The 14,646-nt window shown below is 41.2% G+C and overlaps 1 protein-coding gene across 1 annotated transcript in view; it reads left to right on the plus strand.

The window, feature by feature from the left end:
- ctnnd2a (catenin (cadherin-associated protein), delta 2a) overlaps positions 1-14,646 on the plus strand; it is a 285,195-nt gene that overhangs the window by 196,729 nt on the left and 73,820 nt on the right. The window contains exon 14 of the mRNA XM_085418472.1: positions 5,649-5,862. Within this exon, the coding sequence (XP_085274598.1) occupies positions 5,649-5,862 (214 nt within the window). The remainder of the gene's footprint in view (positions 1-5,648; positions 5,863-14,646) is intronic.

Here is a 14,646-nt window from a genome sequence, read left to right on the forward strand (position 1 = left end):
CCCGGTCTGTGCCTGTATTTCAAAAGAGAGGTGAGGTTTCATTTGATGGAGTTTTGTCCATGACAGTCCCTTCTTCTCTTTAACCACAGGAAACATAATGGCACTACTAACTTCCTGGATTTTTGTCCACATCATTTGTTTATTTTGACTTCTCCAATCACCCAGCAGGGAAGTAGACAGGTCTATATCAGGATGAGTGCGTTGCATGATTACAAGTGTAATTTTATGTGTCGGTGAATTCAAATTAACAATCAGAAGAAACGTTTATTTACAGAGTAGTGCCAGGATTTTAGTGCAAGGGGAAAATTCCTGTCTTTTTTTCTTCTTTTTTTTTGTATTTCGCCTTTACTTCACATTTCCTGTCATAAATTTTTTTAGCTCACATGTACGTCACATTTTCATAGGAACTCACCCAATTACGTTAGCAATATTACATGTATGTCACATGGATGGATTTGTGTTTGTTTGTAGGATTATCTGATACCAGAATATCCTGACAGGAGTAGTAGGATATAAATTTCGTTAACAATTAAGGTCACGGTTTTGTTTGTTTTCAATGTTGAAGGTTAGATTGTGTAACAAAGACACAGTTTATACATTCTATTTTCTGCTTCTCAAATTTGGCAGACTACTAAAGGACAATGAGCTGTGAATGTTTTAGCGAGTCACATTTTTTTTTGTGCTCCCTAATTTACTTCAAAGCTCTGTATTGATTTTCTTTTTCCAGAAATTATACTGGCTATTAAATTCAAAAAGTTGAAATCACAGCTTTTTATAACTGTCTATTCATTTTATATTGTCTAATCTGTGTGTGTCACTCCAAAATCACTACTGGCATTTAGGAAATTAAAAGCTTCTCTAACAAAATAATAACTACTTAATTTTGTATTGTTGTAGCAGGTGATTTAAGACATTACTCGACAGCACTAAGATTTCTTCTTTTTGGCTATAGTGAAAAGGAACCTTGTGATTTTTTTTGTCATTTGAAATATTATTGCATTAAGTTGTGATTTCCTGCCTCACTTTATATACATATAAAGTTTTAGAAGCATTGTTTTAGAAAGATAATGTACAGGAAGTCCTGCATTGTAGTATTTACTTGGTTCTTGAGACATACAGTGACATGTATGTGAAAGTAAATGCTTTTTGCAGCTATTTGGTATGACTCTGGATTAAGAGGCTTATATTCTCGTATTTTCAGTCACAGTGAGCAGCTGAATACAGCCACAGTATGGTTCCTATTCATTGCTAAAGACATAATCTGTAGCAGCAAATACAAGTGGAAAGATAGAAACAGAAACCAGAAAAAAATAAGTTTTTAGAAAGAAAGAAGAAAAATATTGGCGAAAAAAACAAGAAAATATTTCCCTATGATATCTTGGAACTGGTACATAAGATGACACAATGTTTTGTTTCTTGGTCGATGACATTTATATGTGCTTGTGTACAAATGTTTCAACACAGGTATGAGTGGACATTTTAGATTAGATGTGTCAGTGTGAGCATGTTTTAATTTACAGTTATATGCATGGATATTTTTCTTTTTCCTACACAAATACTGCGAGCAGGAAAGAGAAGTCAGATATAGAGAAAGTGAAAGAGAGAGAGAGAGGCTGTGTTTCGTGTGTGTCTGTGTTTGATAAGGTAGATGGAGGTCTGGCTGCAGCCTAGACTGCAGAGGCAGCTTGCCAAATTCATCTTCAGCATCATTTATAGCATCTTTAGACACATACACAGTACAAATGCTGTATCATCCACACACATAACTAAATTCACACCTACAACCAGTTATATGCTGTATATTTCCCACAGAGTGAATTAAAACAGAACCATTGACATGGCAGCTAATAGATTTCCTTTGGGTATGCAAAACACAGGCTCACAGTCTCAACCTGAGCTTTAGTTACATCAGTAATTCATTTTGGGTTGCAGCCATATCAATATCCATTTATCCAACAAGCGGCTTGATGGGGGACGAATGTGACCCCTGACTCTTTGTCATTTCTCAGCCTCAAAAGAATCAGGCTTTAGATTTTTAGGCCGTGAACTCTACAAATGCTGTAAATATCTGTTCAGTAGACATGAATGCGGAAGATGAGAAATGCAGCAAATGATTCTTAATGATGCTGCAGAAGTAGTATATGTTTCTGTCCCTCTTCACAGCGTATTTTCCACTTAGCTTTTCCCCCTTATGTACATTTAGGTTAATAAGTTGGTTTTAAATCAAACTGTATGTACGTGTAGTTAAAGTGCAGACTTTCAGCTTTACTTCAAGGGATTTAGCAAGAACCTATGGATATCACTAAACGCTGTGTTTCCTCCTTTGAGATGCTCTGCCACTGCCAAGCCTTTACTGCAGCTACCTTCAAATACTGCTTGTACAGATTCAGTGGGTTCAGTTCAGGCACTGATCATTGAAGGCTACTGCATGTCTTTGCCTTAAGAAACTCTTGTGTTGCTTTTGGAGCATCTTTTTGGCCATTATCTATTAGATGTTTTCTGGCATAGTTTAATGCATTTCTGTTACTGACTATAACGAGTTGTTATCTGTTAACATTCATAAAGGCATCTTTTGAGCCAACTTTAAAGACTTTGAGAGTCTTTGAAAACATCCTTGACTTGGTTAGAGGTTGTGAAGGATTTTTCTTAACCAAGGAAAGAATTCTGCAATCAACCACTGTATTTGCCATCTGTGGACTTCCAAGCCTGTTGATGTTGTTGAACTGGCTGGTGCATTCCTTTTGAAAATGGTTGCAGTTCCTATACAGTTAATCGAATACTTTTATTAAAACCGTTGAAGTAAAGCTGAAAGACGCTTTAATCACATTTTGATTTTCTAACCTAACTGTAAGTGTTGCAAAAGTACCAGCAACATACTTTAATTAAAAACATTTTACTCTATAATTCACTCTAATTTTTAAACAACCTAATTAATAACACATACATTGCTGCTGTGAGGAATAGTGTTTGCTCTGTTTTCTCTGTTAGCTACCTCGTCATACAACAAAGCCTCCAGTATATTTGTTACAGTACATTTTCACAGCTGTGAATTTTTATGCTGATAACTCTATGAGAATTAGCTGTGTCCCTGCCTCAGAACAATATTAGGTAGCCATAGGTTAATGGTTTATTTGGCCCAGTTTAAAATTCTCAAGAGGGAAATGTTAGCCCTGGGCCAAAAACTCAATTAACCAAAGGTTGGAAGGCTCTAAATTGCAGTTAGCCCTAGGCTAAGTGTCAAGTGAAGACAACACAACCCCTTGTATGTGTGTGTATGCTTGCCTCTGTGTGTGAATACATAAACGGTTAAAAGGTGTGACACATCTCCTCTCTGTCTGCACACTCACATGCACCCTGTCTGGAGCTAGTGGTTAATGCTGAAGTTCCATATGTGGTTAGTCATAAACGCTTGTTAAGCTTCACGTGACACCGTCTCAGGTGCGTGGCACCCATGTATCCCACTGCCGGCTTTCATGCTGGCAGCATCTCTGATTCTCACAATCTCAGCTGTCACCACTGCTAACTGTTACCACGGCAAAACTGTCGCTATGGGTTACCAATAGCCGTGTCCACCGCAGAAGAGCGTGAGACAAAGACAAATCAATCAGCGCTTCTAATCTTCTTTACATGAGGAGCAGGCACAGAGGTATTGCCAAGCCTTGTATGTAGCTCAGAGGCAATACAAAGTGGAATAACAGATTAAGTGTGACATAAACACAAACAGGGAGAGGTGCACGAATTAGCATGGGGAAGGAAAAGGGGAACAGGAGGAGGGGAAGAAGAGCAGAGGTGGGGACTAGAGGGCGTAAGAGGGGCAGCAAATCAGGTTGAGGAAATTGTATGGCCAATCTAGCAAGGTTATTTTGCCATTCACTGCCTTCCTTAATCCATTTTAATTGAATAGATAAGCAAAGTCATTTTGCTCGATAAACTCCTGCTGTGTCATGAAACACCCACATCCTCTTTGCCCTCCATTTCTCATGCTTTCTCTTTCTTGTGTCACCCTCACTCTCGCTTTCTCTCTTCTTATGTGCATCTTTATTATCATTGGTTATTGCTTGCGCTTGTGTGCACACCTATTTTTGACTTAATCATGCTAAAAGTATGAGTGCGAGTGTGCGAGAGCCAAAAAATGAAACAAAAAAAAGCCTTGGAAGTCCATTCATGTCTTATTGCTCGTCTGCGTAGTAAAATCCATCCATCTGGTGCTTCACATTGAAGCAGGCATTACTAATGAAGTATTTTCTATATTTAATGTCCCATGTTTAGAGGGGAACGTGCTGAAAAATATTAAAGGGTTTCAAAAAGTCTGAATATGCATCTATGAAAAACTGGAGTTATCTGGTTGAGTAAGTCTGTCAGTTGCAGTGCTCAAGAGATTAAATAAAAGTGGAGGCATGAGGGACACACTCTCTCTCTCTCTCTCTCTCTCTCTCGTTTTCTCTCTCTCTGTCTCACACACTAGTTGCTCCATCCTTGTTTCGACTAGTCTCCTGGAGATCTCAGCAGCCTGTTTCTAGTGATTAGCACAACACCCCTGTCGACTGGACCAAATACAGGCTGATTTAAGCTCTTTGGCCCCCTAAGGCTGATGAAGATCCCTGCAGTGGAGAAGTGATGTGGGAGGTTTAAAAACCACCAGCATAGGGAGAGAGCAATATGTGTCGCGCCATGGGGGGAAGGCATTATGTGTAACGCCAGAGTGCCCTCATTGTGATCCCTACTGGGCTAACAGTCCTGACTGCCTCGCCCTCTCACAGAATCGAGATATAATCATAAATCTAAACTGATTGACTTTGTTTATTTCTCAAACTGTGGCTAAGCATGTTTCTCTTTATGTGTATTTACAAGGCAAAAATAGTAGCAGACACAAGGCAAGTAGTGTAGCTGGGTACAGATTTGCTGTGCAGTTAGGTGAGTCGTCATGTACAGTTTAAAGAAGTGTTCAATTAATTTAATTTTTCCCTGCTATGCCTGCCTTTTGGTGGCTGAAATACACATTTAAAATAAATCAAGGTAACAGATGCATGGTTTTGGAATGTGTGTGTTACACGCCTTCTTAAAAAGGATAAACAACCACTAGTCACTGAATCTGTGGAGGCTGCCATGATTGCCTTTCATCTTTTAGTCATTAAGATAAAAATTTAACGTTAGTTTTCCAATTCATAAGTGAACTGTTCATGCATATCAATTATCATATGCAAAAAAAAAATGTGATAAAAGGAAACAAAAACCTAAGAAGGGAGGACAACCACACAGAAAAAGTGCCGGGTAACGTGCAGATTCTATAACATACAGGCACACACAAGCAAGCTTATTCTTCCCTAATCAGTGTAATTAAGTGTCATTTTTTGTTAAAGCCCAGTCATTAGTATATTTAATTAGCCCACATTGTGCTGTTAATCTGATTGGCAGGACTGACAGACACTGGAGGCTGTATACACACATGCGCACACAAACACACATTATACACTCTGTGTACGAAGTAGCTACTTGCATAGATAAATAACCAGCCATCAGGAGTACAAGATATTAAAATTTCAGCATTGAAAAAAATATTCTCTACAATACTTCTTGCTGCTGATTTTTATTAATATATATTATTCATTTACGACAGATTTGATTGATTCGATTTCTTTGATACTCAGATCCGTAGACAGGGAGGCATCCAGCTGCTCGTTGATCTACTGGACCACAGGATGAGTGAGGTCCATCGCAGCGCCTGCGGAGCCTTGAGAAACCTGGTGTATGGCAAGGCCAATGATGAGAACAAAGTAACCCTGAAGAACTGCGGGGGGATTCCTGCCTTGGTCCGCCTGCTGAGGAAGACCGGAGATGTGGAAATCAGAGAGCTAGTCACAGGTATGCTGTCTGTGACAATTTTTTACTTCAGCTCCTAGCATGTACAGTATATCAGTTATTTTCCAGCATGGCTCTGTTTATGGCCTCGGGAGAGATTTTAATGGAATATGTTTGTGTGTGTGTGTGTGTGTGTGTGCAATTCCCATGTTTATGTGAATGTGTGGATAGAATTTGATATGTGAGGATGCAAGGATCTTTCAAGCTGCTCTACATACCACACACCTACACTAAAGCTGCTTTAGGAAAGAATCTTTCAGCCAGCAAAAGGAAAAAAATTAAACTTTCTTTCTGTCTTTTCTTGGTATTGATATTGTATGTGTCTTTCATTCGTTCGTCTAATTGTGGTTTTACTTCTTATTTAGTGACTTAAGTGGTCTCGGTTGGCCATGACAGCACCTGCAACCGTTTTGGCTTAGTGAATGTAGTTCTTCATACAGTCAAGTTTTAGTGAATTAGTGTTTGTCAGAAGACTTTACTATTCACCAAACCAAGGCTGTTCATCTTCTTTACTTGCACAACTATTTCACATTCCACTTGAATGATAACATTCAGTCACAGTTGTCCTCAGCAGCCATGACTTGTATGACTCTTGCAAAGAATGCCAACAATCTTTGTGAATGTTATTTATTCTTAGGAGTGTTTTGTCAAGTGTCCCTTTTGACATATTTTATTAAGACGTGTAAGATGTAATGCAGTGCATGTTTTTTGTTTGCATTAATTGTTATTGCATGTCTGCAATGATAAAAAGGTGAATAGGCCCACCTTTCATTCAAATTCTTGCTTAAAGTGGAATTTAAAGCCCCACACTTGTAGCAGGAATCAATCTTGTTTTAACCTTGAGGGAATGAACACTACAAACTAGCTGGTGTAGTTGAAACACACATTGCAGCAGTGCATACACCCACACGCACAAACTTAATAACGTGCAGGCATACAAGCGTTCATGCAAATACACATTCAAATATGTTTAGGCAAAAAATGTATAGATTAAATTTAAACACCCACATAAGGTGTTAGATAATAACACAGATAATACACATTTCCAATATGCCTCCCACTGAGAATTTAATATTCTACTAGAGGAGTAGCAAATAGTAACACAACACTGCACCCCTCGCTGCTTAAAAGAAAAAGAAACACATAGATGTGTGCTTACACACAAGCAAACATCTAGGATATATGGAATTTCAGTGGTCAGCTAGTTATTTTCCAGTATGACATTGGCAATATTGATGAAACATAGTGTCTGTGAATTATGCTTATGCAGCTATGCCACACAGGGGGTTCTTACCCGTTAAAGGCTGATGGGGTATGTCATCCTGCCAGCATGGACACCCGAGTTTGTGAATGTGATAACTTGAGCATGAGACGACGTAGGATTTTTAAATCCATATCACAGGTACAGAAACTGAAAGCCTCAGATGAGTTCAAATCCCAGTGGCCTTGACCTCAAGGTCAGAGGTCAACTTTTCTAAAAATCACCTAGGATTTTTACATTAATATGATACGTGCGTCTACGAGGAGGCTGAGAGGCAGCACTGGGAGCTGCCAGTATTTTTTTGTAATCCCTCATTCAAATTAAAACCTTTAACTAGGGACATTTTTTGATGCAGTCACATCAGCCACAGCACAATTTGATTGAGTTCTCCACTTTCAGAAATAAAATATGCTAATATATAATATGCAGAACTACTGAGATTTACCCGTGTGCTGTTTTTGTCTGCTGAACTCGTGATTTCATGGACAGGCAGAGTTTAAGTGGACTATAGTAAGATTTATACATTATGTTAATACACTAGATTAGATCACTTCATGTGGCGACATATGTATTATAAATACTGTCCTGTAATGCATGATTATATAGGACCATGTTTATTTTTGAATTTTCTCATATTGTTGGTATCAGCTGCACAAAAGGTACATTACATTATCTTGCTGCTCAAACTGTGAATTGTCATAAGTGGGGATCTGAATGTTAGCAGCCTAAAAGATTTCCTATAAGCAGCTCTCACCAGCAACTTGTACATCGATTCCTGTGATAAAACATGAGAGAGCCAATACCTTTCTTTCATCTGTTGTCCTTCACTCGCATCTTTTGTTATCTCGTGTCTGCTCGCTTCGCACTTTTCTTTCCCTTTGTCGGTGTGTGCATTGGATTTTTATGTGATTCCACACTTGTTTCATGTTGAGCTGGACTGTGGGTATCTGCACTTGTCTCACCATTGTTTTTCTACATTTGGCCTCTTTGTTACACCTGGTTAGTCCTGAGATAGCAGAGACATGTGCAAGCTCATACAAGTAGATTTAACAGTTTCAGAGATAAAGCAGACCCATTCACTCAAACACAAAAATACACAAAACCTTGCAAAACCATAAAGCGCATTCACACAGAATACTAAACTAAAGTCAGTAGGGCCCCCTCATGCTCAATTTGACCTCTGTCTCCGTTGTTACTTAGCACAACAGAGCTCATCTTTAATCACACATTCAAAAATCCATCCCACTAGGTCACCTGCTCTATGAGGGGGAAGAGGCCCTGGTGGATCATAAGGCTGACAGCTAGCAAGCAAGTGCACAGTTTTTTTCTGTCCTTTTACAAACCCCTGAGATATCGATAACAGCTCGCTAGAGGAGGGTAGAGAAGGAGGAAGGAAGTCTGGAACCTTTTCACTGTTAATGATATCCTCATAACAGGTTGTGTGGCGGCAGGCAATCTCTGCTGCACTAAAAAACAAGGTTTGTTTATATTCAAGATAAAGAAGTAAGAATGTCATTACAAAAAGGCTTCTTTTTTTGATGATCCCAAGGTATACATGTCTGGGATGATAAACGTGCTGGAGAGACTAAGATACAGAAAACAGCTCGGGGAAGGAATGTCTGTGGTCTGTAAGCAGATTAACCAGTGAATAAAATTCACTGCGAGTCATACCGCATCATGTTTTGAGCTCCGACTTTTATAAATAGTCATCTCACACAGACAGACATGCACTGTGAAATTCTATCTCTGCTTCCCCCGTTTCCTGACTCTTCCTGTCTTTGCCCTTCCCTGTCTGTGATTCAGTGTCATGCATGAGTCTCCCCTGTTGTCTGTTTCCTCTAGTACTTGGCATTAAACTCCACATTTTAAATGCTTTCACGACAGTACAGCCATATTTTGAAGTCTGTCTTAATTTGCCTCGCGTAACACCCTGCTGTTGCTGTAATTCACGTCTAAGAAGTGTTGCATAATTATTCTGTAATTCAGTTAGGTTGATGTTGTTTGTCACAAATACAGAGAAGGACTACAGTTAGTTAATTATGTAAGTGGTGATTTATGCTGTCCTGGCCATTGACACAATCCTACCAGTTTAAGGCAGTTTTAATAAAAGCTGTGTTACAGAGCTTGTGTAGTTAAACGTTTTCAGCCTCAATTTTGTAAAATAAAAATGAAGTATGTCTGTAGCGCAAATGTTACAGGTACCGGGTGGCAGCACCTGTAGACAGCTATATATGTGTCCTGTAAACAGGAAAGAAATGATCAGACAGGGAGACGTGGCTTGCCGTTTCCTGAATACTCCGCCATTATTTATTCAAATTCACAATTATGCACTCCTTTCATTACTTTTACAGTATTACAACTGTGTATTTACTTATTCTTAACATAGCTCACACACACATTCTCCATAACACATTCCAATGTTATAAACATGACCAATTTTCTTGTAAGACTTGGTTCAAAATGAATTCCAACAAGACAAATCTATAAATCTCAAATAGCTTGAAAGAATGGTATAATCAGCACCATCTTGACATGTGCACTGAATTCACGGAAACACTTTATGGCAGAAACAAGATACTAAAACAATACAGGATAACGGTGGAGCCGATCACTAACATCACAGAGCATAGGAGGTGTGCGACCCAAACTAACATGCTAACCTTAGCATGCTGCTAAAGCCGTAAACAAATACTTACAAAAGTGTAATTTACTGTACTACACAATGTTGTACGCTTTCACTTTCCAACCGTAATGGTTAGTCTATGCTATATAATGGATGTGATTGCTATTATATTCTATTTCGGGCACGATACGAACCTGTAAACAGGAAAGAAATGATCAGACAGGGAGACGTGGCTTGCCGTTTCCTGAATACTCCGCCATTATGAGAAAACAGGCGGAGCATGCGCTTCAGGCTGCTAACAACAGGCCAAACCATGGTCTCACACTGCCACCTATTGGTATAAAAATGAAGCGTCCACTACAAATATCCCAGGGTAGTTACCAAGTTTCCTGTTACAATTACTGTAGTTATTTAGGGCATTTCCAAATGGAAATATCACTTACATTGAAAGTGAAATTACTTAAATTAATTCACATAAATGTGATCACACATTAGTGGGTATCACACACTCCCTGACAAAAATAAAATGGCTCCCAACATTCACAAAATCATGACATTTTGAACTTTTGCTTCTCAAATTCTTATTAACTCTTATCAGTCCAAGAACTAGTTATGAAACAAGCAGTGGGGGTGGTGTGTATGCAGATGGGGTCAGTGATGCGTGATACTGGTATGGTGAGTATGGTATTGGGGTGCAGTACATTGGTGACTGTGACATACACATGGGCGGCACAATTGCCAATGGTGGGTATGGAAATACAGTGTATGATGGTATGGTTGTGGCAGGTAACTGTAGTGCTGTGCGTTCCCCAACTAGATTAACTGCCGCATGTGACTGCACTGAGGGTTTACCCAGTGATTCATAAGTCAGAAACTGTCGTGGCTTCCTGTGACGGGTAGATCTTCTAATGTCCGTACAAGTATGTCCCGGTGGTTGAACCTGTACGTTAGACTGCGAATGAGTTTCACACTCCTCACCAGACCCTCTGGGTTCAGATAGGTTGTCACTACCCACTTCCATTTCTTCCATCTCCTCTCTCAGAGAACATGGCAGGTGTGAGCATTCTCTCCCAGTTTCCTCTTCGAATTGTTCAATGCTGACGGATGGTGAATGCTCAGGCATAGTCAGTATGTCTTCCATCGTCTGCACAGGTGAATGTCCATTTTTTGTGTTTGTTGTCACTCTAATAGGTTCTTTGGTCTGGTATGACTGAGATGCAGGGTGTTGCTCATGGTCCAGGTTCCTTCTCACGGTCCTTTCAACAGGTGCTCTTAGCCAGTACCCCGAGCAATCACTCTCAGAACCGCTGTCAGAGTTATCCCACATGTCTGTTTGTCTTTGTGCATCTGCAGATCTTTCCATCCTTCGTCTGTTGCGTGTTGTCTTTCCAATCGCAGGCTTTGCCAGGGGGGGAGTGACTTGAACAGGTAAGTCATTTACAAGTAACAGCAGATTGCGATGCAATGTTCGGGTTCTTTTTGGGTCTCCAGCTTCAGGATGGACTACGTAAACTGGGCTATCTGCTAGCTGCTCTTTTACTATATAAATAGTCCTCTCCCAATATGATCTCAACTTGCCAGGTCCTCCCCGCTCACTGAGGTTTCTGACCAGAACTCTGTCTCCTGGCTTAAGCATGACTCCTTTTGCCTTTTTATCATATGTTATTTTGCCTCTTGCACTAGACTTCTTGCTATTTTCACTAGCAATCCGATAAGCTTCCGACATTCGTTCGGCCCATTTCTTGGCATATCCTGTAGGTGAGTATGTTTCATTCTCCCCCTTCAATCCAAACAGCAGATCAACTGGTAGATGCGGGTGTCGTCCATAGAGGAGATAGAATGGTGAGTAGCCGGTGGACTCATGTCGAGTACAGTTGTACGCATGTACAAGATGTGGGAGGTGGTCTTTCCACTGTACTTTTTCCTTTTCGGTTAATGTTCTCAACATCTGGAGTATTGTCCTGTTGAGACGTTCTGAAGGGTTACTTTGAGGATGGTAAGGTGATGTTCTAGAATGTCCGACACCAGATAATTTCTGTAGTGTCCTGAACAGTTCATTCTCAAATTCACGACCCTGGTCGTGATGTAGTTTGGATGGGTATCCAAATCTGGGTATGAAATCCTGGAAAATCCGTTCAGCAGCTGTTTTCCCACTCTTGTTCCTTGTGGGGTATGCTTGAGCAAATCTAGTGAAATGGTCAATTACCACGAGAATATACTCATACCCTCCACGGCTGGCTTCCAAATGCAAAAAGTCAATACACACCAGTTCTAAAGGGTAGTCCGATCTTATACTACCCATGGGAGCCCTGACGTGTGTTACTGGTTTCTTGGACATGATACAGGGACACTTCTGGGTCACATAGGCTTCAATGTCCTTAGCCATAAAGGGCCAATAGAATCTGTCCCTTGCGAGGTGTAGCACTCGGTCTGTCCCAACATGACCCATCGTGTCATGTAAATGTCTTAATGCTAAAGTCCTGTACTTGGCAGGAAGCACTAATTGTCTTCTGTCACTGGTACATCTATACAAGAGGTCATTTTCAAGATGTAATTTACCCCACTCGTGGAGGAGTTTATGGGCAGTTCCTCTTACCATCTTGCGTATTTCATCTGTCAGTTTTGCTCCATCTAGTTTCAGCTTGAGGATTTGGCCAATGGCTGGATCCTCTCTTTGAGCTTTAACTAGATCATCATGGCTGATGCTCAGTGAGTTGATATGAGGCTGCTGATGGGGGTCCAGAGAAGAGATATTGAGCATGGCTACCCAAGCAACATCTTTCTGTCTGGCCACCTGGCTTCCATCCCAGACTGCCTTCACTGCCTCATCTGGAAATCCCTCTGTACAAGCAGTTTCATATTTCTCTATATCCAAGGGGAGACGAGAAAGAGTGTCTGCGTCTACATTTGACTTTCCTGGCCTGTATCTGATGTCGAACCGGAAATCTGAGAGCTCTCCAACCCACCTATGTCCCACTGCGTTTAACTTTGCGGTACTCATTACATAGGTTAGGGGGTTGTTATCTGTATAAACTGTGAAGTGTGGGGCATAGTACAGGTAGTCACGGAATTTTTCACATACAGCCCATTTCAACGCAAGGAACTCTAATTTTCCACTATGCAGGTGGTAATTGCGTTCTGCTTGTGTCAGAGTCCTAGATCCATAGCCAATTACTCTCAATTTCCCATGTTGACGCTGATACAGGACAGCTCCTAAGCCCTGGTCAGATGCATCTGTATGCAATGTGAAAGGCAGGCTAAAATCAGGATATGTCAGAACAGGGGGGTTGGTGAGGAGGGTTACCAACTGTTCTAACGCTCTCTGGTGTTTTAGAGTCCACTCAACGTGCTCTCGAGAGGACAGCTGTGAGTGTTTGCTGTTTCTCACAGATTTTGGACACTGAGTTTTGCCTGGCTTGGTCTGAAGGAGTTCATAGATTGGTTTAGCTATCCGGGAAAAATCCTGGATATACGAGCGGTAGTAGCTTAGAAAGCCTGCCAGCTTCCTCACATCACCAACTGTTTGAGGTGTCTTAGATGTCAGGGTTTTGACAGCCTCCAGGTCTGCCGGGTCTATTCTGACTCCTTCAGCGGACACAAGCCGACCCACATATCTGACTTCTTGTTTGAAGAGGTCACATTTCTCCGGCCTCAATTTTACTCCATGTTCTTGGAGTGCCTGGAGAACCTTGCGGAGGGTCTCAACATGGTCGTCAAATGTTTTTGCATAGCAAAGTACATCGTCGAGGTATGGGATGCAACATTCATCTCTAAGAGAGCCAAGCATCTCTTCCATGCTCCGCTGAAAAGCAGCTGGGGCATTTGTGAGACCAAATGGGATGCGAACCCATTCATAAAGACCCCATGGTGTTATGAAGGCAGTGAGGTGGCGAGAGCCCTCAGCTACAAAACCCTGGTGGTAAGCTTTTCCTTGGTCTAAGATGCTAAACCACGAGTACCCACCCAGAGTATCAATCAGATCCTGTATCCTGGGCAGTGGGTGTCGATCAGGAACAGTCTTTTTGTTCAGAAGGCGATAGTCTATGCATAAGCGTAAACTGCCATCTTTCTTTCTGACACAGACGACTGGGGCGGCGTACGGGGACTGAGACTTTACTATCCAGCCTTTTACCAAAAGTTCTTGTATGTACTCTTTAACCTCTTTAAAAAGTGGCTTAGGGATGGATGAGTAGGTTTTCTGAACAGGGATATCATCTTTCAAGTTGATTGCCATTTGCAAACTGGGTATGCATCCTATATCACTACTGTCACGAGCAAAAGCCCCAGCTTCCTCGCAAAGCATTTTGTTAACTTTTGCCTGTTGTTCCTCATTAAGATGGCTGATGTCGACAGGAGGCTGCCATAGGGGTAAGTTGGTATGAGTAGATGTAGAGGTGGCACTATTGGCTGTCACTGTGGGCTTAGATTCTCCTAGTGAGTCCATTGTAATCACCTTCTCAACAGACTGAATACTGCCAAGGGCTGTTTTCCTTGGTAGTGTGATGTTATGTTTTGTGTTGTTGCCCACAGGTACCTCTACAAAGGGCCTCTTGGTGCTTTGCACTTCAAGCAGTCCTTCACAGACATCTAGCTCAGCAAGCTGTGTGTTGTTATCATCAGGCTCAAAGAGGAAAACAGATTCGGACAGGTTCATGGCAGGTGAGACTGGACACTTAACCCAAATCACCTGACCCGCTGGAATAAGGGTGTCATACCTGCCAGTCCGCAGGCGTCCACATTGTGCAGGGGCTTCATCAGCCTTGATGAGGTTTACCAGGAGCTCTGCCTTTTCTGTTGGTATTGACATGGCATTGCAAAGCAGGGTGACGAGAGTTGCCATGAACCGTCCTGGTTGTTCCTGCACAAGTTCCTCCATCACATTGAAACCCAGCAGCGGTCTCTC

The sequence above is a fragment of the Rhamphochromis longiceps genome, linkage group LG9 (assembly GCF_057381845.1).
Source record: "Rhamphochromis longiceps isolate RC_006_pf linkage group LG9, R_longiceps_female_GT1.1, whole genome shotgun sequence".
NCBI lineage: Eukaryota > Metazoa > Chordata > Actinopteri > Cichliformes > Cichlidae > Rhamphochromis > Rhamphochromis longiceps.